The sequence below is a fragment of the Perna viridis genome, chromosome 2 (genome assembly GCF_037379345.1).
Source record: "Perna viridis isolate PV_CMFRI_1.1 ecotype Kerala chromosome 2, ASM3737934v1, whole genome shotgun sequence".
Lineage (NCBI taxonomy): Eukaryota > Metazoa > Mollusca > Bivalvia > Mytilida > Mytilidae > Perna > Perna viridis.
In genome coordinates this window covers 13,916,652-13,939,813 of record NC_142446.1, presented here as the reverse complement: position 1 = coordinate 13,939,813, position 23,162 = coordinate 13,916,652, and the positions used below count along the sequence as shown (strand labels likewise).

Here is a 23,162-nt window from a genome sequence, read left to right as displayed (position 1 = left end):
AAGTTTCTAAAAAGGTTATGTACTCTCTCAGTATGATAGTTACATATAAGTAGAAGACAAATGTAAACAAGAGGTTCCCAGAAACCTGAATCGCTCACCTTGTTGAATTTCGCCTTTCAAAGGCAATAAATTAAACAATAAGTTGTCCAACAATTTTGACTCAAGAAGTCTTTGGTAGGACTTATCACAAGATCTTTTCAACAATTGAAAGTTTCTTTTATTCTATCATTGTTTTCAAGATATTGACTGTAAACTATTAAAGTCATTTTTCCCCTTTCAAGGGCAATAACTCTTACAAGGAGTCTGAAGACTTTTCTAGTTCTAATAATATGGGTCATTTCAGCTATTGAAAGAATTTGGATAAACCTAACGGTTTTGGAGATACATGTGAAAAAGTACTGTATGACCCCTATGTTCTATTTTAAGTAACGGCGGCCATGTTTTTCTACGAATCAAAAATCCCCACATCAGCTCTATGCAGGATACCCCAAGAAATATTCATATCAAGTTTGTTTTCAATTGGTCAAGTAGTGTCAGAGGAGAAGATTTGTGAAAGAAATAACCTTAAAAATAGCAAAAATCGTTGAAAAAGGGCAATAACTCCAACATGGCCAAACAGATTAAAACCAAAATTTGACCTGAGATAGATCTCATCATGCTGAACACTTTTACGCACGTCAGAATTCAGCTAAACCTAACGGTTTAGGAGATATATGTGAAAAACTACTGTCTGACCCCTATGTACTATTTTTAGTAATGGTGGTCATGTTTTTCGACGAATCAAAAATTCCCATGTCAATTCTATGCAGGATACCCCAAGGAACATTCATACCAAGTTTGGTTCTAATTAGTCAAGTAGTTTAAGAGGACAAGAGTTTTGTATAATTGTTAATGATGACGATGACGATGACGGACGCCAAGTAATGGCAATAGCTCACATGGCCTTTGACCAGGTGAGCTAAAAAGAAGTTTTTTTTTCCATTTTAATAAAATGTGTGTGCATACTCAATTTTCTGTCCCTGTATTCCTCCTGTACTTTGTGTTTTTTTTTCCGATATTGACTATTCACTAAGCCCTTATGTCACACAACTTGATTACACCAAAACCATGCTCAATTATAAATTAAACACTACATGTTTTTGACCAACGCTGTTTCAAAACTTAAAATTTCCACTTTGATTTAAACTTAAATTTTTAGTCACTTTTTACCACCTTTATTTTAACCAAACTATATCTTATTGTAAGGAAGACTAAAGATTTAAAAAATAGAAGAAATTAACATTGTTAAAGTATTGTACATTGAATTTATTCAAGACTTTAAAAATTGAAATGAGAATTTGTGTTTATAAATAATGTGTAGGTACATACAGTAGATTAGAATCCCACTTCTAAACTGTGTCATTTAAGATAACAGAATCTTTGAAAATAAACAATAAGTTTTTATTTAAAGTATAAATAGTAGAAATGTATTTCTGGTTCCCATTTACCTCTTTATTTTTTTGGGACCAACCAACCTGATTCCATCCAATCAAAAATCTGTAAACCAACAAATTTAAAAAATTAGGCCTTATAGAAATGAATACAAAAGAATAAGAATATTTGTCAAATTTGTTTAAAAAAAAAAAAAAAAAAAAAAAAAAAAAAAAAAAAAAATATTTGTCAAATTTGATAAAAAAAGCTACAAGCAGAACTAAAAGTTGTGCATAGTAACATTGCACTATCCTTCTTGATAAATGACTAAATGACTTCACTTGCACTTTAGTTCAAAAAGATACAATCACAACTAAAAAATATCCTTACACAGAATTGATAATTTGCCTCCTCTCCAAAAATATTGAGATGACCTTCTCTTTCTATCATTGTCCTATTCTCAGCCAGCCATTGATTTAGGCTGAAGGGGTCTTCCAAAGTCTTGTTTTTATCTGGGATAATGGGTGGATTCTCTGGAATAGTTCCTTCAAATAAAATTAAGTGTTTAATTACTAGAATGAAAAGGTCATAATAGTGTGTTGTCAAAAATAAATCTGCTTTGACACCACAATACTGAGGTGAAGAACATTACATTTTATGGCAAATATTCATATCTAAGCCTTTGCCTCTGTAACATTTTAAGACAAACTTCTAAATAATGAAAGGAATCACTGTTATCATTACTGAGTAGGAGTACATTCAATACAGCACTCAAAACAAGACAAAACAACAAGTTCCCAGACATATACATAACCAACACTTACCAGCAATAGGTTTGCCTGTTTTATGTTGTTCAGATGCAAAAAACCTGCAAAAATAACCTGATATCTTAGTAACTTTCAACTATCTTATTCCCTTCACTTCTTTGTTCGGACAAATTTAGTAATAAAATTTCCATATCATAAAATGTTTTAGAAAAACATAATATTTCATTACTAACCTTTTAATAATTGGCCCTAGCTGTGATCCTAAATCTTCACAATGAAACCATTCTTCGTACAGAGATTCCAAGGTTGGCTTTCCATTCTTCTCCACATAGTACCTATAAACAATGAGAGCCGTAAGGTACATTCACTTACATTGTAGGCCAAGAAAAAAAATAAATCTGTTTTAAAGTTACACTGGATGAAATAGTGCTATGCAGGGTGGAGCTTGATAGGACCACAGAAGTCAAACACTGAACAGTTGGGGCAAGAATGGTTACACCAATCAAATTTGTATTTCGATTACTATTAGATACTTGAGACAGAATAAGAATTTGACTGGAATCAAAGTGGTCACTTTATGACCCCTTGTTCCTAAATGGTTCCAGTCAAAACCTCCAAAATCAATCCAAACCTTTGGTGGTATGGCACCTTGTATTACTTCAAAGCCATCCATTCCCTTTTACTCAAGTTATAATCTAGAAATAAGACAAAATACTTGTTTCTGGCCCTTTGTTTCCTCATATTCTTACTAGGCTCATGTCATAACACCAAAAATCAATCCCAGTCTTCTTTTTTGTGGTATGTCACATTAAAATATAAATAAGATCCATTCACTTTTACTCAAGTTGTTAGCTGGACACAAGGAAAATGTTAATTCCCTTTTGGCCCTTAATTAAAATAATGTCTTAACTCCAAAAAATCAATCCCAGTCTCCCTTTGGTGGTAAGGCACCTTATAATACAATTTCAAAAAGATTCATTCATTATTTATTCAAGTAATGATCTGGAAATCAGGATAAAGCTCATGTCTGATCCCATTTTTTGTCACTAATTTCTAAATGTTCAAGTTTTAACCTACAAAATCACTCTGACAATTGTGGTAAAGAATATTGTGAAATAATGCCATAGAGATTTCTATGCTTTTTAAAACAATTGGGGCCATAACCCCCAAAATCAATACCAACCTTCCTATTGTTATTTGGAAATATTGTTATAAAATTTAAAAAGATCAACCAACTAAAATTCAAGTAATCACACAAAAAAAACCAAGTGTCAACAGGAATTATTGTTTTTGATCCATTCTTAAATTGTTAAGGCCATAACCCCAAAATCAATATCAATCTTCCTTTTGTGGTTTGGAACCTTGGTGTAAAATTTTCAAAAGATCAACCAACTAATATTCAAGTTATGGCATGAAAACCAAGTGTCTACAGACAATGCCTATATTTTAACCTAATTATATCATACTGTTTGTTTGTTTGTTTGTTGGGGTTTAACGTCCGAGCAGCAATATTTCAGCTATTTTCAGACGATGAACATGAATTGATGACAAAATGAACATGAAACGATGATGAAATGAAAAAGGATGGGACACAAGGACAATGGGGTCCACACATTTTGATTGCCACTGGTAATAAGGGAGAGGTGGGTAGGGTCGGGCAATTTAGCCTCCTGTGGCGGAGCCCTATGGTTCCTACTCCGAGAGAATACCACAGCAGAGTTCCTTAACGTGCGAGGAACGTGGCATCTTTCCCAACACGGTGCACCACTATGGTTTGCGGTCAGGTTTTCCGTATTATAGCCTGACAACCCCAGCATGCAACACGGCAGAGGAACTCCATTCCACCACCTGGGGTACACATCCCAGTAGCTCTGTGGGCAGAGCGCCCTAGCCCCCAACTAGGGTTCTGAGCACTATTTAGTCGCCTTTTACGACAAGCTTAGCGCTGCTGCAGGCCTATTCTTTTAACACCTGGACCTGCACGGGGCATATCATACTGTAAGGAAGGCTATAGATACAAAAAAATAAGAAGAAATTAACATTGTTTAAGTATGGCTTATTGAATTTATTGGACACATAAAAAATTGGAATGAGAATTTGCATTTATAAATGATGTGTGGGTACATACAGTAGATTGGAATCCCACTGCTAAACAAAGTCAGGTTAGATATTAATGGAACTTTGAAAATAAAAAAAAAATGTTTTTATTTAAAATTTAAGTAGTGGATATGTATTTTTCCCCATTTTATTTCTCATATTTTTTCCGAAAGACCAACCCAATTTCATCCAGTCAAAATTCTGTAAACCAACAAATTGAAAAACTGTGGCCTAACTCCAAGAAGGGTCAACAGATTTTTCTGAAATTTACACCAAAAACAGATATACTGAACATTTTCTAAATAATAGGCAAAAACAGATGAAAAGGTAAAAAACAACACTTTCAAGGGCCATTACTCCAAGAAAGGTCAACAGATTTTTCTGAAATTTGCACCAAATATAGGTACTGAAATACATGTACTCAACATGTTACCAATTTACATTAATCATCAATCTGCTTCCATTTTCTAAATAATAGGCAAAAACTGCCAAAAAAAACAAAGGGCAATCCAAAATCAGTAAATTGATTATCTTGAAATTTTCAGGGAAGATAGATTTCTACGAACCAAAAACCCTGCAATGTCTCAGATTTCTTCTATCTGTTATGGTTTTTGAGATATAAACAAAAATATATGGTGGTACCCCTACGTTCTACTTGAAGGAACAGCAAGGGACCATAACGGATACCAGGGAAGATTTTACAAGGTCTACAAACAAAGCGGAAATTGGAAAAATCGGAAGTAAATATACATTAAAAAAAGAATCATAATGGTAAAATCTGGATTTTAAATAGCAGAATTCTGCTAAAAAGCGGAACAAAATCATCCCTGGGATACAATTTTGGGAGTAAACATGCAAACGATGATTGCCAAAAAATTTTATCGAATTCTTTTCAGTAGTTTCAGAGTAGATTTTTAAAGAAAAGTTAACGATGGATGACAGACAACGATGACACTCACGCCGACGCAAAACGACACCAAGTGATGATAAAAGGCTCAGGGGAGCTAGAAAAGGATTCATTCAATTTTTAAATAATACTTGCCTTAAACCATCCATTTCATCATCAGCTCTCTCCCTTTCAATTACTAAACCAATAGTATCAGCTTTTCTCTGAGGTGAATGTGGTATTCTTCCAGGCAGTAAAAATATCTGAAGTACAACAATGAGAAAGTCACACATGTTCCAATTAAAAATACCAGCATTAGAAATGGACAGTCATTACAATTCAAGCAATTTGACATAGCACTGAACATCAACCACTTTATAGGCAAGAACTGATGTAGTGCAATACCAATCAAGAGGCTTCCAGGAGCCCAAATCACTCACCTAGTTCTAAAAATTGTTGCCTTTCAAGGGCAATAAGGAGTTGACTGACAATTTTGACTAAGGAAGACTTTGGTAAGACTTATCATTTCACTGAAAGTTTCTTTCTATCTATCAGTATTATAATTTTCAAGATACAGGCTGAAAACTTGTTAATAACATTTTTAATTTTTCCTTTCAAGGACAGTATCTCTAACAAGGAGTAGTCCAACAACTTTGATCAACTGCAAACTTTTGTAGGCCTTATAATAAAGATAATTCCAGCAATTGAAAGATTTTGTCTAAACCTAACAGTTTTAGAGATACACATGTATCTGAGGAAAATTTCTGACCGACCCCTTAATTCTAGTTTTAGTAACAGTGACAGATCAAAAATCCCCACATTAGATCTATGCAGAATTTCCCAAGAAACATTTATACCAAATTTTATTCTAATTGGTGAAATAATGTCAAAGGAGAAGAACTTTGAATGTAACACATTAAAAGAAGCAAAAATAAGGGGAAAAACAGCAGTAACTCCAACATGGCTCAACAGATTTAATAAAACGAAAATTTGACTCCAGATAGATCTCATCATGGTGAACACTTTTACCCACATCAGAATTTGGCTGATCATAATGGTTTTGGAGATATCTGCAAAAATTTCTGTCTGATCCTATGTTTTATTTTAGTAATGGCAGCCATATTTTTCAAGAGATCATAACTCCCTACATCTATTCTATGATAGATAAATAGATAAATGTTTTATTTTATGTGCAGCTTTGCATATATAAACATAACATCACATTCATACATAGTCATGACACTAAATATATCTCTGTTTTTTTACCAACCAGCCTTTAGAGGCTTATGATGCACTATCATTTTATTACAGTTGTAACATATAAATTTGAGATCTTTTCTAACTTTCAATTTTGCGGCTAAAATTAGAAGAATCTATGAAGAATAACTCAGGGACAATTATACCTAGTTTGGTTCTTATTGATGCAGTGGTTCAATAATTGTTAATGACAACGACAGACACCAAGTGACGGCAACAGCTCACACGGCTTATGGCCAGATGAGCTAAAAATGAGAAAGTTTTTTTTTACATTGGAATGCGATCAGGGGTCAAACACATCTACTCTTGAAAACAAGGTTACACCTAGTGTACCTTATCCTTTAATGTTATCATAAAGGTATCATACAAGTAAAAAGCTTGAATAGTACAAATATATGGTACAAATATATGGCTTATTGCTTCTTCTACTTGCAATAATATTAACTCCTTAACAATTTTAACAGAAAAAACAAACCTTAAACTTTAATTGGCTGCACTAAAATTAATGACTACTTTCCTACCTCCCCTTCATTAATTGGAATGTCTCTATGTAGTCCATTCTCAATCACTTTTAGAACCATATCACCTTTGATCATATAGAAAAGCTAAAAAATGAAAGCAATCTTATATCAAATTCTATATAAAAAACATTCTCTTTGTATATGCATAGTGATACAATTATACATACATCTTCAAATTATTAAGTCCTACAGAAAGATCTTAAATTATAACTAACTTAATAAATCCTAAAAAAAAACATGTGTCCACATTACCTCCTCTCCTTCTTCAATATGGTAATCCTTCCTCTGGTTTGGTCCACCAACATAAAAGCTCTTCATCTGGCCATCATTATGCCTGTCATATATTGAAACAAACAAAATATGCACAATTCATTTGTTGCTTTCACAATAAATTATAGGATAAATCATTGGACAGATATACATCAAATAAAGATATCATCAATAGACAAAAGTGTTACGAGTCCAAAAATGTATTTCAGTGAAACAGAAAATTGTTACATGTGTTACATTTCAGTGCAATAGAGAAAAGGGTAACACCTAATATTGAAACAGAGGAAAGTATTTCATGTTTTGCAACTAAGTGAAACAGGTAAGTGTTACATGTATTTCACTTAAGTGTAACAGAGAAAAGTGTTACATGTATTTCACTTGAATGAATTTATTTCATTTGTCTGCTATTTATGTCTGTGATAGGGAGTTGGTTCCGAGATGAAAAATGAGGGGCTTACAAATGACTAGCTAAATATGCCTCCTACAAATACTATAAACAGAAAATGACAAGTGTGGTCATTCCGTTAGCCTGATACATTGGTAAAACAGCAATTTCTTTTGACAGATCTGTTTTGAAAAATCTGAAACTGGTGAAAATTAACTATGGCGCAGTAATTTTATTTCATGGTTGTGAATGATGCAATGGTTAGTGTTTCTAGTTCATGTAAATGTTACTATGAGTTTCAGGCTATCTTTAGCAAAAAATTGACATTGCTGGCTTCATGATATATCTCCATATATAATGTGTATTTAGTTCCATGTACCTACATGTAACATTTAAAATACTGATGGTCTTGAAACTTTCATTTGAAGAAAGACTGCGATCGTTGTCGACTAATGTTGAAACTGATACATGTACCAACATTGAAATAACAGAACGTTTTAAAGAACCCCCAAATTTTTATTAGCTAATGTGGAAACAAAAAACAAAAACAATTTTGGTCAGGCACCTCACAGTAAAGTTGTGGCATCAAAGCTAGTTCATGATCAAGCAAATTCTGGTATTGTTACATGATAAATTGTTACACAAACAGCTTTCTGCTTTGTTGATTTATATGTATGGCTTCAATTTTTTTTCACACTGACTATACATTGTATCTTAATACATGTACATGAATATTAAAATATAAGCTATAAAAACTTCATTGAAGACACTTCTGATACTTCAGGATATATAATGAATATTTTCCTTTTAATAGGAAGACAAAAATGTGTCAACAAAATATTGCAACTTTCCTTTCCTCAAATAATTTGAAATTGGACTTGAAACATTAGTTTTAATAAAGGAATAGGTTCGGTAAGGCCCTATTTTGGCCCCAGTATTCAACATTTTTGAAAGATTTGTTTTGGTCTATACTAATGAGTTTATTTGAAAGGATAATGGTTGTAGTAAATACATCTCAGCCGATGTTGGCCATATCATGAATGTTAATGACCTAATAGCGGTCAAAATTAACACAACATTGGTGAAATCTTCAATTTTGTTGCATTTTTGCACATATTATTCAATGGGTTTTGCCTAAAACGAAGTGGCCGCATCCACATTTATCCAAAAAATTTTGTTTCCACATTAGCTAATAAAAATTTGGGGGTTCTTTAAAATGACCTGTTATTTCAATGTTGGTACATGTATCAGTTTCAACATGAGTCAACAATGATTGCAGTCTTTCTTCAAATGAAAGTTTCAAGACCATCAGTATTTTAAATGTTGTTACATGTAGGTACATGGAACTAAATACACATTATATATGGAGATATATCATGAAGCCAGCAATGTCAATTTTTTGCTAAAGATAGCCTGAAACTCATAGTAACATTTACAGGAACTAAAAACACTAACCATTGCATCATTCACAACCATGAAATAAAATTACTGCGCCATAGTTAATTTTCACCAGTTTCAGATTTTTCAAAACAGATCTGTCAAAAGAAATTGCTGTTTTAACAATGTATCAGGCAATGTATTTTGCCATATCATGAATGTTTCTGACCTAGTGGTGGTCAAAATTAACACAACATTGGTGAAATCTTCATATTTGTTGCATTTTTGCACATATTATTCGATGGGTTTTGCCTAAAACGAAGTGGCCGCATCCACATTTATCCAAAATACCGACATATATGTTGTATCTTACAATACTACGTAATATATATAAAGATCAAGAATGAACATGCATGCGCCACATTTGTTTTTCACAAAAACCATAAAAAACATGCTCAAATATTGAGATTTTATGGATTTTTCATCATTTAGGCAGTTTTGTTGGTGCTACAATGACGAGATGCTTTTCTATTTAGGCCTAAATCTTATTGAACTAGCTGGTGTAAACACTTGTGTGTACAAAAACGATTTGAATAATTTCAAATTTAGAGGCCAAAATTGGCCTTAACCGAACCTTCTCCTTTGGCATCTGTCTAAACCCAAGCCTTATAATCACCGTAACTGTGTAAAAATCTACCAGCTAGACTGACTCCCACTGTGACTAGGTAAAATTATTGTGCAGTATTTACTGTTAAACATAGAATAAACAACACACACCTAATTTAAGTGAATCTTAAATGCTGATAATGAGTGTGTAAACAAATAATCATCTTTCACCTAGGCTGACCCCATGCCATACAGTGTAACTAGATCAAGTTCCAGTGCATTATTCACAGTTTAAACAAACAAAAAATGCCTTCATTAAATGAAGATCCAAAGAAAATTGCCAAATGTGAAGTAAAATTGCAACATTTATTTGAAACGATCTGTATTTCTCATTTTGATTATGCAATCGAGATGTCACTTAAGTACACCGATGTACAAGTAACAAAAATCCAGTTCTAAATAAATTTCATACTGAAATAAATCTGGTTCTTTCTAATAGAATTTGTTTTACTCATTTTGAAATTATTTGTCACAATTTTTTATCAAATACTTCGTAACTTTAATTTTTTATGGAAAAATAATCGTATGATGAACATCGTGTGTAAATAACATAGTAAACTTCTGGTTGTCCGGTTGTCAAAAAATGTTGAACAAACTGAGTTTTTCCACGATTTTTAGGATAGTTTTAATGATTCTTAAATAAATTACGGATGTAAGGATGCAGCTGATACTGTTTTAACTTGGCGCTTCTACTAAGTTTTTCTTGCGTCCAGGATGTGTGTGCGTGCCATATCAAGAACCCTGTGTTCTTAAAAAAAGTTTTATTATATGCATGTTTTGACTGAGAATGGGAAATTCAAGACGTTGTAAAATTACTTTCATTTTATAAAGAATCCCAAAGGTTTGTCACAATAGGAATATATACTTACCAATGATTCCTCTAAGCTTAATACATGTTCCAAATATTAAAAACAAGAAATTAGAATTCTATCTTTCATGGGGTTCATCCCAGTTCTGCCTTGCAAGCATCATTTGATATTATGCAATGTACAGATAAAATTTCTATAATAAATTTTATGTGTAGTTTTTCAAAAGGTTGTGAATCTTTAAAACTAGAAAATATACCCTAAATTTTACTACAGTAAATGGTTACAGGCATAATTTAAGTATCAAATATTTTTTCAAGTATTTTGCACAGGTTATTTATATTTAGCCCCTTCTGTCTCCTTCATTTTGAAATATGCTTTTCAGGCTATTTATGGCTACAGAACATTTAAATTGCCATTCCACTTCGTAACTATGGCAAGCCAAAGTGGATAAAAATGCCTTTTAATTAATATTTTTATTCATTTATAAATATTTATAAATCATTTAACAAATATTTATTATTCCATTATAAATATTCATAATTCATTTATTAAAATTCATAAATATGGCAATTCTGTTATAAATATTGATAAATCAATTATAAATATACATATCAATTTTAAATATTCATAATCCAATTGTAAATAGTTGTAAATCACATCATCTTTATAAATATAAATAAATTATTTATGGCAAACCTAAGTGAACAAAAATAAGTGTTTTCTAATATAAAAAATATTTTTTGAATACTACAAATTCATTTTCTAATATTAGAAAATCATTTTGTAATATTACAAAATGTGACTGACTCTGCAATATTGCTAAGTGATTTTTTAATATTAGAAAATGAATTTATATTATTAAAAAGTATTTTCTGATATTAGAAAATGATTTTATAATATCAAAAAAGTATGTTTTCTAATACTACAAATTTGATTTCTAATATCAAAAAACGACTTTAATATTAGACATTGATTTTCTAATAGCAAATGCCACTAAGCGGTGTGAGCTCTATGGCTATTACATCTAAACTTGCCTTAAGGTTCCCCAATATACTACAAAAAAAAAGTCATGTCCCGGTAGTAACAAAAAGTAACTGTCCTATGGAGAAAATTCATTGCTTTCTTAAACCAAACAAATAAAAATACATAAGATAAGATTACGTTTCAGTAAAAATAAATTCATCTTTTCTGATATTTTTTGTATATTGCTCTATCTTTTTTTTCTACTAATTAAAAGAAGTGAATATGATGTTTTTAAAAAGTTCGTGAAACATGTGGATGTACATATGTGTATCTTTGCTGTTGTCAAGAGCCTAACTAACCCGCCTTGGAAAAAAATATAACTCTGATTATATTATCCAAATCAAAGCATAGTTTTTCTAAGATAGGAAAGGAAATCATTTTCTTGTTTGGAATTTGCAGCTATCGTCTGAATTTTGCTTACGTTACATGATATGTGTAAAATATTACCACCATCCATGGAGAACTCTCATATTTCCAGTATCTGTGCAGATTGATCCGACAAGACAAAACCGAAAAGGATTTGCTAGGGATGCCCTTAAGTGATAAAATATGTAAAGTATTGCGAAGCTATAAACTTATTGACCATTTTCAGAGCTAGGGAAAAGAGGGGTATGGGGTTGGAATTTTGGAAAAAAAAAATTTTCTGAAGTAATTCACTTACTGTAAAAAAAGCTTCCCCATTAATAAGGCAGATTTTCAAATAAAAATATTGCTTTCGCTTGCTACTTAAATATAAATAAAAATGTTGCATTTGTAAAGCAAACATTTTCATCCTAGTCGACCCCCCCTATGTAATGTCCTTTATAATTTTTACGAGTCTCACACAGACAGTACATATATGATAAACTCATGGTGCCTGCTGATTTAGACAATGCCTACCCCATATTATTAGAAAATGGATTTGTTGTATTCAGTTACGATTTTTGAATATTAGAAAATCATTTTGTAATATTAAAAAATGTGACTGATTTTTCAATATTGCAAAGTGATTTTCTAATATTACAAATTCATTTTCTAATATTAAAAAAGTGATTTTGTAATATTGAAAATTTATTTTCTAATATTACAAAATAGGAGAGTTCTTCATAATGTCATCACTTACCTGTGATTGGGATTTGGTTGGCAAAAAATCCATTGAGTGGCATGGGGCATCACCTTTAAATCATCATAACTTTTTTTTAAGATAACTGAAAAATACTTTTGGTTCACTACACTGCCAATAACTCTCCTTTTTATCCATGGAATTTTAAAATAAATATTCAGTAATTAGATGATGTGAACATAAAAATTTAAAAATATTTTTTAAAGAAAATAGAGGTTTACATATAAATATCACTTAAAATTTATTTTTTAAGTAAAAGAGTAAAAAATTCACATACAAAATATGAATTATTTTATCTACATGAAACATTTTACGGAACCAAAATTGGATACAAAATAACAAAGGTATAAAGTTTTGAAAATTAGGACTCTAATCATGATATTGTTCATTGTTTAATTTGTTGTGTATTTGCCAACCAATTTGACACTTTATGATATGCAATTTAGTGAATATGACATCACTAATGAGATTGGCAAACTCTCCTTTATTGATTTTCGTCCACTTTGGATTGCCATAAATATTTAAAATTATTTACAAGTAGGCATTTTTGTCCACTTTGGCTGGCCATACACAACTACATAACAGTAGTGTGATACTATATCAAGGTTTAATTTATCATACTTGAAATGTTTTGCAAAAGTTTACCTTGAGAATTAAACACAATTACTTAGGATTTATCACCATTAACCTGTAGTTTCCACAAAATACAATAATCATACAAGCCAAGCAGTTTCCTATTTACGTACATCATTTTGTTGCACACAGGTGGAAGAAAATGCTTGCTATTTTCTTCAAGCCATTTATCAGTGTTATTTATAACTGGTTCCAAAAATTTGGTTTTCTTTGCTTTTGGACTTTCTGACATTCTGCTAACAAACAGTGCAATGGTCAGCTGGTAATACTTAGCCCGGCTAACTGGTCCCTATCTGTAGAAAATATTTCGATAACCAGTCCAACACACTGATATCACTAAATACCCAACTATATGTAACTCAATTCTACCAAAGGGCCCTTTAAGTGGAAAAATAATCTTATCTTAATACATTGTATACCCATCTTTTTATGAGATCGTTAGCTGAACCTTTTTCCATAGGAATTGATTTTTTTTAATTTGCTTATCCCCATTCTTCCTTCAAGTATTAAAGAAAAGAAGAGGAGAGACAGTAATCAAGGGAACCAAGGTTAGAACGGTAATCAAAAGAATGTAATCCAGGGACAAAGACCAGACATGGAAAACAGACACACACAACGAAGAACACAAATCAACCAAAATCATACATACAAAGTAACAAAAGCAAATGAGCAACTCGGACTCCACTAAAAACTGGGAGCACGGACCTGGCGCACCGGCAGGGCAAGCGTCCTCAAGAGGTACATAATAATATAATACTGGCAGTAGCTATTTCCTCACGCCTCTTAGCTGATATTTGTAAATATAGTTGGTATAAACACAAGGAACAATTAACAAATGAAAATGGAAATGGAAAGTTAAACACTTATGTTCAACCAAAAACCAACTTTGGATTTCAATAATATCTTGACATTGTCAATGAACTAAAACCATAGACCTATTAAAACATATAAGATACATCACCAAATTTAAAATAAGCTCTCACAAACTAACAGTTGAGACTGGTAGATATACAAGACCTTATAACAGCCTTAACTGATCGAATTTGTGATAAATGCAATAAGCATGAAGTTAACGGTGAAATTCATCTTTTTAATAACTGCACTTACTTCGAAAATTATAGAAAAAGTTATACGATCTGATCTGTGAATCTAATAATTAACAATTTTCAATCCCAATCAGCTTTCTAAAAAAATATTTTGGATATTGAATTTTGAAAACAGGGCTATCCTTAATCACTGGTATAATGTTCCTCTTAAAGTCGGAGTCTATATAAAGTAACGCCATATCATTTTTAGTAACTAGGCTTTGATCGACTGCTTTAATATTGTTCCGATTTTGTTGAACATTTCTGTGACGTATTTGCTCCTCGAGAACCCTTAGTTGGTTAAATAATCTTATATTCCTTACTATTTTACGACGGCCCCAACTAAAAGGCTATTTTAGTGGAGCCGGAAAAATATTATCTCCTTGGTGCTTTCTTTTTTAAACCAGTTTTTTTTTATATTTGCCAGTTTCGAAATAGGCGCTTTATTTGAAGCATGGGTACTTTGTCGGGTTTATTTCAAATTTTTGATTTTGAAAAATAGAGACTTTCCATCAACGGTTTAAATTGGTGGAATGGTCTAGGACATCCTATCCGGTATTCCACATCTCCTAATTTCTACAAAATCAAAATCACTTTAATTTTTTGGGGGGGGGGGTATAAAATTCAATTTCTCTTTTTTTGTAGTTTGCGAGCCGTAAGATAACTTAAACCTTGATACTGAACTTTAGATATTAATGTATGTAAGTGCCTTCTACGTTCCCACGACGAAGAAACATTCTTACAAATTCTTCGAGGTCGTCAGCCTATATTTAGTTTTGAAAGCGAGAATTACACATACTTTGTTTAACTTTGCCACTTGCATATTGAAGAGTTTGGCCGATCGACAAAACTAATTCTCTAGTAATGCACCACGAGCTATCAGCAAATCATTTCAGTTTACTTTTTATTACCTCTTTTGAATAGTGGTAAGCATGATATTGCATTTTTTGCATTTTTAGTACGTGTTTTTTATACTCAGCCATATTAATTATGTTTTGTTTTTTCTTTCCTTTAGTTTAGTGTGCTTTGATATAATTGTTTCATAATATAATATCATTTATAAGGAAATAAATATATGTATGGCAAGCCAAAGTGGACAAAAAATAATATTTTGTAATATTAGGAACTATATTTGTAATTTTACAAAATCCTTTTTTTAATATTAGAAATTCATTCTGTAATATTACAAAATCATTTTCTAATACTACACATTCCTGATTTAGTAATATTATAAAATATCACATGTTTAGTAATACATGTATTACAAATTGAATTTGTATTATCAAAGAGTAATCAAGGGAAACAAGGTTATATGGTAATCAAAAGAATGCAATCCAGGGACAAAGACCAGACATGGAAAACAGACATACACAACAAAGAACATAAAGCAACCAAAATGATACATACAAAGTAACAAAAGCAAATGAGCAACTCGGATTCCACTAAAAACTGTGAGCATGGACCAGGTGCACCGGTAGGGTAAGTGTCCTCTGCTTTTCTAGAAACACCCGCCGAGTTGCTCATAAAAAGTCAAGTCCGGGGTAGACAAACGAGGAAAGGAAAACTATGATCCGTTGAATAAATCAGTTTTCATGGTGCAGATGGATACACCATAACGATCCACGAGTTCATGATGACGACCATAAAACTTTTGTAATGATGACTTCAATCTTGTAGCAACATAACCCTGTTCCAGAAGCCTATTTGTTAGAGTTCTAGTGCGATACAAAAAGTCTGCGTACTTTCGGCAAGCTCAGGCATAACGTATGAGTTGTGATATGAACACTCCATACGCAGGTGCTGAAGGGATGTTGCCACAGATGAAAGGAACGTTGACAATTCTGAATGAAAAGTCATCACGTTTGTCGTAAAGTTTGGTCAATAGTTTTCCCTTACCATTGATTTCTAAGTGTAGGTCAAGATAAGAGGCTGACTTCACAGTGTCTGTAGTATCCTTTATCTCAAGTTCTTTTGGGTAGATGCGATGTATCAAATCCCCGAAATTAGGATTGTTTAAAGATAATACGTCATCTATATAGCGGAAACTGAGATTGAAGGATCTAGCCAAACGATATTCTTTCTTTCTGATCAGATCGGTTATAAAGTCAGCCTCATAAGAGTGAAGGAATAGGTCAGCACGTAAAAGAGCACAATTTGTTCCCATTGGAATGCCGACCGTTTGTTGAAAAACACGTCCACCACACTGGACAAATATGTTGTCGATTAAAAATTCTTCCTCTGTATATTTGGAAGATGATTTTGAATTATTTCTTACAAAGTATAAGGAATCTCTACCAAGAACTATATATTTGTGTCTAGATTTACCATCTTTTTTGGAAAAAAACAACGATGTATAAGGTTTTTAAGTCGGGATTTTAACTGAGTATGGGGAATAGAAGTATACAGTGTTGAAAAATCATAGGTTAGTAAAACGCAATAAATAAACAAAAGTCCAAATTTACCGGGAAATCCATCATAATAGAAAAGTCTGTGATGCTCCTGTGACAAACGCTAATGGCTTTATGGACTATTTCAAGAACATGTATACAAAAAAACCGAAAACAAAACAAACAAACAAACAAAAACCAAACAAACAAACAAACAAAAATAAGACTAAAAACACAGTAATTTCGATATCGATACAGAACTCTACATGGAAAGTGAATACCTGTACTTCCTTGAAAGATGTCGTCAGATCCTAACGGCTTAGTAGGAGGAAGTATAACATAATGTGAAATTAAAGACATTAGAACATTAAAACAAAAGAAGGCTAGTGGGTATGACAGAATACGAAATGAACATTTATTATAAGGAGGTGAAATAGTAATATTTGCCTATCTTCGTTTTTTAATTTGGTTATCCAGAAAGATAGTTTCCTCTCGATTGGAAGTCTGGACTACTCATACCACTGCATAAAGGTAATAATAAGCCGAAAACGAACCCTGATAGTTACAGACCTATTACTCTTTTGCCAAGCATATCAAAAGTATTTGAATAAGTTATTAAAAATCGTTTAATATAGTATTCTGGAAAAGACTTCCTTCCCAAACCCCCAACAAAAAGGTTTCCAGAGGAACGTCAGTTGCATAACAGCCTCTTTTAACCTCCAAGAAACATTTTTTCATAAAAGCGAACTACTGGTACATAATATATCTTTTGTTGCCTTTCTTGATAATCGGAAAGCTTTTGACACTGTATGGAGGCGGGATATCATGTATAAATTACATAAGCATGGTGTTAAAGGAAAACAGTGGATGACTGTTAATGATTTACATTTAAATACATATAAAGCGTTATGTATGGCTGCGAGTTGTGGAACAATCTAAGTCTACGTATGTATCATCTCTGAACTGTCATCAGTATTTTATAGTAACAAACATATTTGACTTAAAAACTGCCACAAGATCAGATATGTGCGAAAGTATTACTGGTCTATCACCAATAATGAGTTCCATAAATAAAAGAAAACTCTTTTTTTTTCTCCAGAAATCGTGTTCTCTTAACAATACGTACTTGACAAAACAATTTTTTCTAACGAAACTTTTTCCTTTCAACAGAAGCCAATACTGTTTTGATCCAGATATCATCAGTATCTTGTGTATCTACGAACTAACTGAATATCTCTCGGAATATGTTAGGGAAAGAGTCTTTTCCTCAAAATCACGATGGAAACCAATTGTACACAAACCAGTAGATGATATAGAGCTCAGTGATTGGAGAAATCGCATTTCAGTCTATTCCAATTTTAAGCGTTTTGCACACATTCATAAAACAGTGTCGACTGCGTTTTTCTAGAAAAGTAAAAAGTCATTAAAAGGCATTAGGGATGCATTCATTGTTACAAAATTCATTGCTGAAGTTCCTTATTCAACCGGTCGGGTATCTGTGATGTCTATAACCGCAATTATACGGATATCTACATTCACGTGTGCTGTGCTTGCTCCTGTAAAGAGGAATACCGTGAAATATGGAGGGAGGTTATAATAGATAATTTTAAAGTGTAACTGTGTCATGAACTATGGACCAGGATTTTTTATCATAAAATATCCATTAAAGCATTTTATTTCCATATTTGAGTTATTATGTGTGTTCTCAGACATGTCCGTCTGCTTTTTATTGCTTTTTAATAATACCATACCCTGTTTTTGATCTATCTCCTAACTTAAATATGGAAACAAAATGATTTAATAAATATTTGTATGATAAAACAAATTGTGGCCCAATGGCCTGTGTGCACAACATTTCATCAGCAAACCAATCGAGTGTACCTTTTACAACCATGCACCTTTGAATAGAGGTAAACATGATATTGCATGAAGTATGTGTGATACATATGCATGTTAGGTAATTAATTATGTTTTTTCCCTCTTTCCTTCAGTTCAGTGATGCTTTAGTATAATAATTTCATTGTTTAATCTCATTTATAAGAAAACAACTATATGAATGAATAAATCAAATTTATGGATGAATTTGTATTATTAGAAAATACTCAATTTTATGGCAAGCCAAAGTAGACAAGAATGAGTGCTTTGTAATATTACAAAATCATCTTCTAGAAGTCAACATCTAATGTAACAAAATTATTATTTTTTTTTTAAGATTCATATACAGTTTATTTACAATACAGCAAACTCAGGATAATTATAAAGAGGTTCCCTGATTTTTTACACCTTTCACACTCAGGGATGTGTAAAAACATACAAAACTCCCATTTTTGACTGCAATATTGCTAAGTGATTTCTTAATATTAGAAAATGAATTTATAATATCAAAAAAATATGTTTTCTAATATTACAAATTTGATTTCTAATAACAAAAAAACGACTTTTTAATCTTAGATATTGATTTTCTAATAGCGAACGCCACTAAGCGGTGTGAGCTCTGCGGCTATTACATCTAAATTTCCCTTAAGGTTCCCCAATATACTAACGAAAAAAAAGTCATGTCCCGGTAGTAACAAAAAGTAACTGTCCTACGGAGAAAATTCATTGCTTCCTTAAACCAAACAAATAAAAATACATAGGTTAAGATTACGTTTCAGTAAAAACAAATTAATCTTTTGATAGTTTTTGAGTATTGCTCTATCTTTTTTTACTAATTAAAAGAAGTGAATATGATGTTTTTAAAAAGTTCATGAAACACGTTGATGTACGTATGTGTATCTTCACTGTTCCACTGTCACTTTTGTCAAGAGCCTAACCCGCCTTGGAAAAAAATATAACTGATTATATTATCCAAATCGAAGCATAGCTTTTCTAAGATAGGAAGGGCAATCATTTTCTTTTTTGGAATTTGCAGCTATCGTCTGAATTTTGCTTACGTTACATGATATGTGTAAAATATTACCACCATTCGTGGAGAACTCTTATATTTCCGGTATCTGTGCAGATTGATCTGACGAGCCAAAACTGAAAAGGATTAGCTAGAGATGCCCTTAAGTGATAAAAGATGTATTGCGAAGTGCTATAGAGTTATTGACCATTTTCAGAGCTAGGGGAAAGGGGGGTATGGGGTTTGAATTTTGGAAAAAAAAATTTTCTCAAGTTATTCACTTAAAAAAAAAGCTTCCCCATTAATAAGGCAGATTTTCAAATAAAAATATTGCTTTTGCTTGCTGCTTAAATATAAATAAAAATGTTGCATTTGTAAAGCAAAAATTTCATCCAGGTCAACCCCCCTTTGTACTGTCGAGTCTCGTACAGACTGTACATATATGATAAAATCATGGTGCTTGCTGAGTTAGGCAATACCTACTCCATATTATTAGAAAATGGATTTGTTGTATTCAGTTACGATTTTTTAATATTAGAAAATCATTATGTAATATTAAAAAATGTGACTGATTTTGCGATATTGCAAAGTGATTTTTAGCATTGCACAGTGATTTTTTAATATTACAAATTCATTTTCTAATATTAAAAAGTGATTTTGTAATATTGAAAATTTATTTTCTAATATTACAAAATAGGAGAGTTCTTCATGTCATCACTTCATCACTTACCTGTAATTTGGATTTGGTTGGCAAAACATCCATTGAGTGCATGGGGCATCAACTTTAAATCATCACAACTTTTTCGTTTTTTAAGATAACTGAAAAATACTTTTGGTTCATTACACTTCATTATTTAAAATTATTTACAAATAGGCATTTTTGTCCACTTTGGCTGGCCATACACAGCTACATAACTGTAGTGTGATACTGTTTCAAGGTTTAATTTATCATACTTGAAATGTTTTGCAAAAGTTTACCTTGAGAATTAAACACAATTACTTAGGATTTATCACCATTAACCTGTAGTTTCCACAAAATACAATAATCATTCAAGCCAGACAGTTTTGTATTTACGTACATCATTTTGTTGCACACAGGTGGAAGAAAATGCTTGCTATTTTCTTCAAGCCATTTGTCAGTGTTATTTATAACTGGTTCGAATAATTTGGCTTTCTTTGCTTTTGGACTCTCTGACATTCTGTTAACAAACAGTGCAATGGTCAGCTGGTAATACTTAGCCCGACTAACTGGTCCCTATCTACAGAGAATATTTCGATAACCAGTCCAACACACTGATATCACTAAATACCCAACTATATGTAACTCAATTCTACCAAAGGGCCCTTTAAGTGGAATAAATAATCTTATCTTAATACATTGTATACATACCCAGCTTTTTATGAGACCGTTAGCTGAACCTTTTTCCGCAGGAATTGATTTTTTTAATTTGCCTATTCCCATTCTTCCTTTAAGTATTAAAGAAAAGAAGAGGAGAGGTACATAATAATAGTAATTTTGGCAGTAGGTATTTCCTCAAGCATCTTAGCTGATATTTGTACATATAGTTGGTATAAAGACAAGGAACAATTAACGAATGAAAATGGAAAGTTCAACCAAAAACCAACTTTGGATTTCAATAATATCTTGATCTTGACATTGTCAACGAACTAAAACCATAGACCTATTAAAACATATAAGATACATCACCAAATTTAAAATAAGCTCTCACAAACTAACAGTTGAGACTGGTAGATATACAAGACCTTATAACAGCCTTAACTGATCGAATTTGTGATAAATGCAATAAACATGAAGTTGACGGTGAAGTTCATCTTTTTAATAACTGCACTTACTTCGAAAATTATAGAAAAAGTTATACGATCTGATCTGTGAATCTAATAATTAACAATTTTCAATCCCAATCAGCTTTCTAAAGATATTTTGGATATTGAATTTTGAAAACAGGGATATCCTTAATCACTGGTATAATGTTCCTCTTGAAGTCGGAGTCTATATAAAGTAACACCATATCATGTTTAATAACTAGGCTTTGATCGACTGCTATAATATTGTTCCGATTTTGTTGAACATTTCTGTGACGTATTTGCTCCTCGAGAACCCTTATAGTCGGCGTCACATAAATAACATACTGTTAAAATTTGAATAAAAATATTTTCTACGACTTTATTGACACCTACCGTCGTTTAAATTGTCTTAAATGACTTGCTCATTCGTTTAGCCAAACGGCTTCTCCCTAAACATTGAATCGTTAAATTCCGGTCAGATTTTAATTCTAGGTGCCAATATTTACATTGTAAAAAGTCGGCCATGTTTACAGTGATCGGGTTGCTAGGAGATGTTGTTTACGTTTAAATGGTTTGTCCAAAAACCGAAGAACCCAGAATGCACTTCGGCGTTATTTCGGATATCTCGGATTTATTTTACGCGAACAACGTACAATACCGAGAAGTTGATCAAGCAGACGATTGTCACCGGAGTTCGACGGGAACTTACGGACTTCGTTTGTAAACAAATCGTCCCGTAAAAACCAACATGGCGGATATTAGTATGGGATTTTCCCGTAAGGATTTGTTACGCATGATTTAAGCTAATAAGCGACTTGTTTTTGAGAAGCTGTTTGGCTAAACGAATGAGCAAGTCATTTAAGACAATTTAAACGACGGTTGCTGTCAATAAAGTCGTAAAAAATATTTTTATTCAAATTTTAACAGTATGTTATTTATGTGACGCCGAGTATAGTTGGTTAAATCAACTTATATTCCTTGCTATTTTACGACGGCCCCGACTAAGAGGCTATTTTAGTGGAGCCGGAAAAATATTATCTCCTTGGTGCTTTCTTTTTTAAACCAGCGATATTTACCAGTTTCGAAATAGGCGATTTATTTGGAGCATGGGTACTTAGTCGGGTTTATTTCAAATTTTTGATTTTGAAAAATAGAGACTTTCCATCAACGGTTTGAATTGGTGGAATGGTCTAGGACATCCTATCCGGTATTCCACATCTCCTAATTTCTACAAAATCAAAATCACTTTAATTTTTTTTTTTTTTGGGGGGGGGGGTATAAAATTCAATCTCTCTTTTTTTGTAGTTTGCGAGCCGTAAGATAACTTAAACCTTGATACTGAATTTTAAATATTAATGTATGTAAGCGCCTTCTACGTTCTTACGTTGAAGAAACATTCTTATAAGTTCTTCGAGATCGTGAGCCTGTATTTCGTTTGAAGGCGAGAATTACACATACTTTGTTTAACTTTGCCACTTGCATATTGAAGAGTTTGGCCGATCGACAAAACTGATTCTCTAGTAATGCACCACGAGCTATCAGCAAATCATTTCAGTTTACTTTTTATGACCTATTTTGAATAGTGGTAAGCATGATATTGCATTTTTAGTACGTGTTTTTTATACTCAGCCATATTAATTATGTTTTGTTTCTTTCCTTTTGTTTAGTGTTGCTTTGATATAATTGTTTCATAGAATAATCTCATTTATAAGGAAATAAATATATGTATGGCAAGCCAAAGTGGACAAAAATCCAAATTTTGTAATATTAGAAACTATATTTGTAATTTTACAAAAT

At 32.1% G+C, this 23,162-nt stretch overlaps 1 protein-coding gene across 3 annotated transcripts in view; it reads right to left on the bottom strand.

The window, feature by feature from the left end:
• The window catches only part of LOC148623732 (3-hydroxyanthranilate 3,4-dioxygenase-like), a 34,139-nt gene extending 13,305 nt beyond the window's left edge, over nucleotides 1-20,834 (bottom strand). The window contains exons 1-8 of one of the 3 annotated variants that reach the window (XM_088565792.1): nucleotides 20,639-20,814; nucleotides 17,802-18,231; nucleotides 7,191-7,272; nucleotides 6,939-7,022; nucleotides 5,317-5,423; nucleotides 2,411-2,512; nucleotides 2,235-2,278; nucleotides 1,801-1,955 (exon numbers count right to left, since the gene is read on the bottom strand). In XM_088565792.1, the coding sequence (XP_088421918.1) occupies nucleotides 1,801-1,955; nucleotides 2,235-2,278; nucleotides 2,411-2,512; nucleotides 5,317-5,423; nucleotides 6,939-7,022; nucleotides 7,191-7,272; nucleotides 17,802-17,875 (648 nt within the window). In that variant the 5' untranslated portion in view covers nucleotides 17,876-18,231; nucleotides 20,639-20,814. Of the gene's footprint in view, nucleotides 1-1,800; nucleotides 1,956-2,234; nucleotides 2,279-2,410; nucleotides 2,513-5,316; nucleotides 5,424-6,938; nucleotides 7,023-7,190; nucleotides 7,273-13,316; nucleotides 13,497-17,801; nucleotides 18,232-20,638 lie in introns of all 3 variants that reach the window. The other 2 variants (XM_088565790.1, XM_088565791.1) reach the window with 2 other exon arrangements.
• Between the last annotated feature and the right edge of the window lie 2,328 nt (nucleotides 20,835-23,162).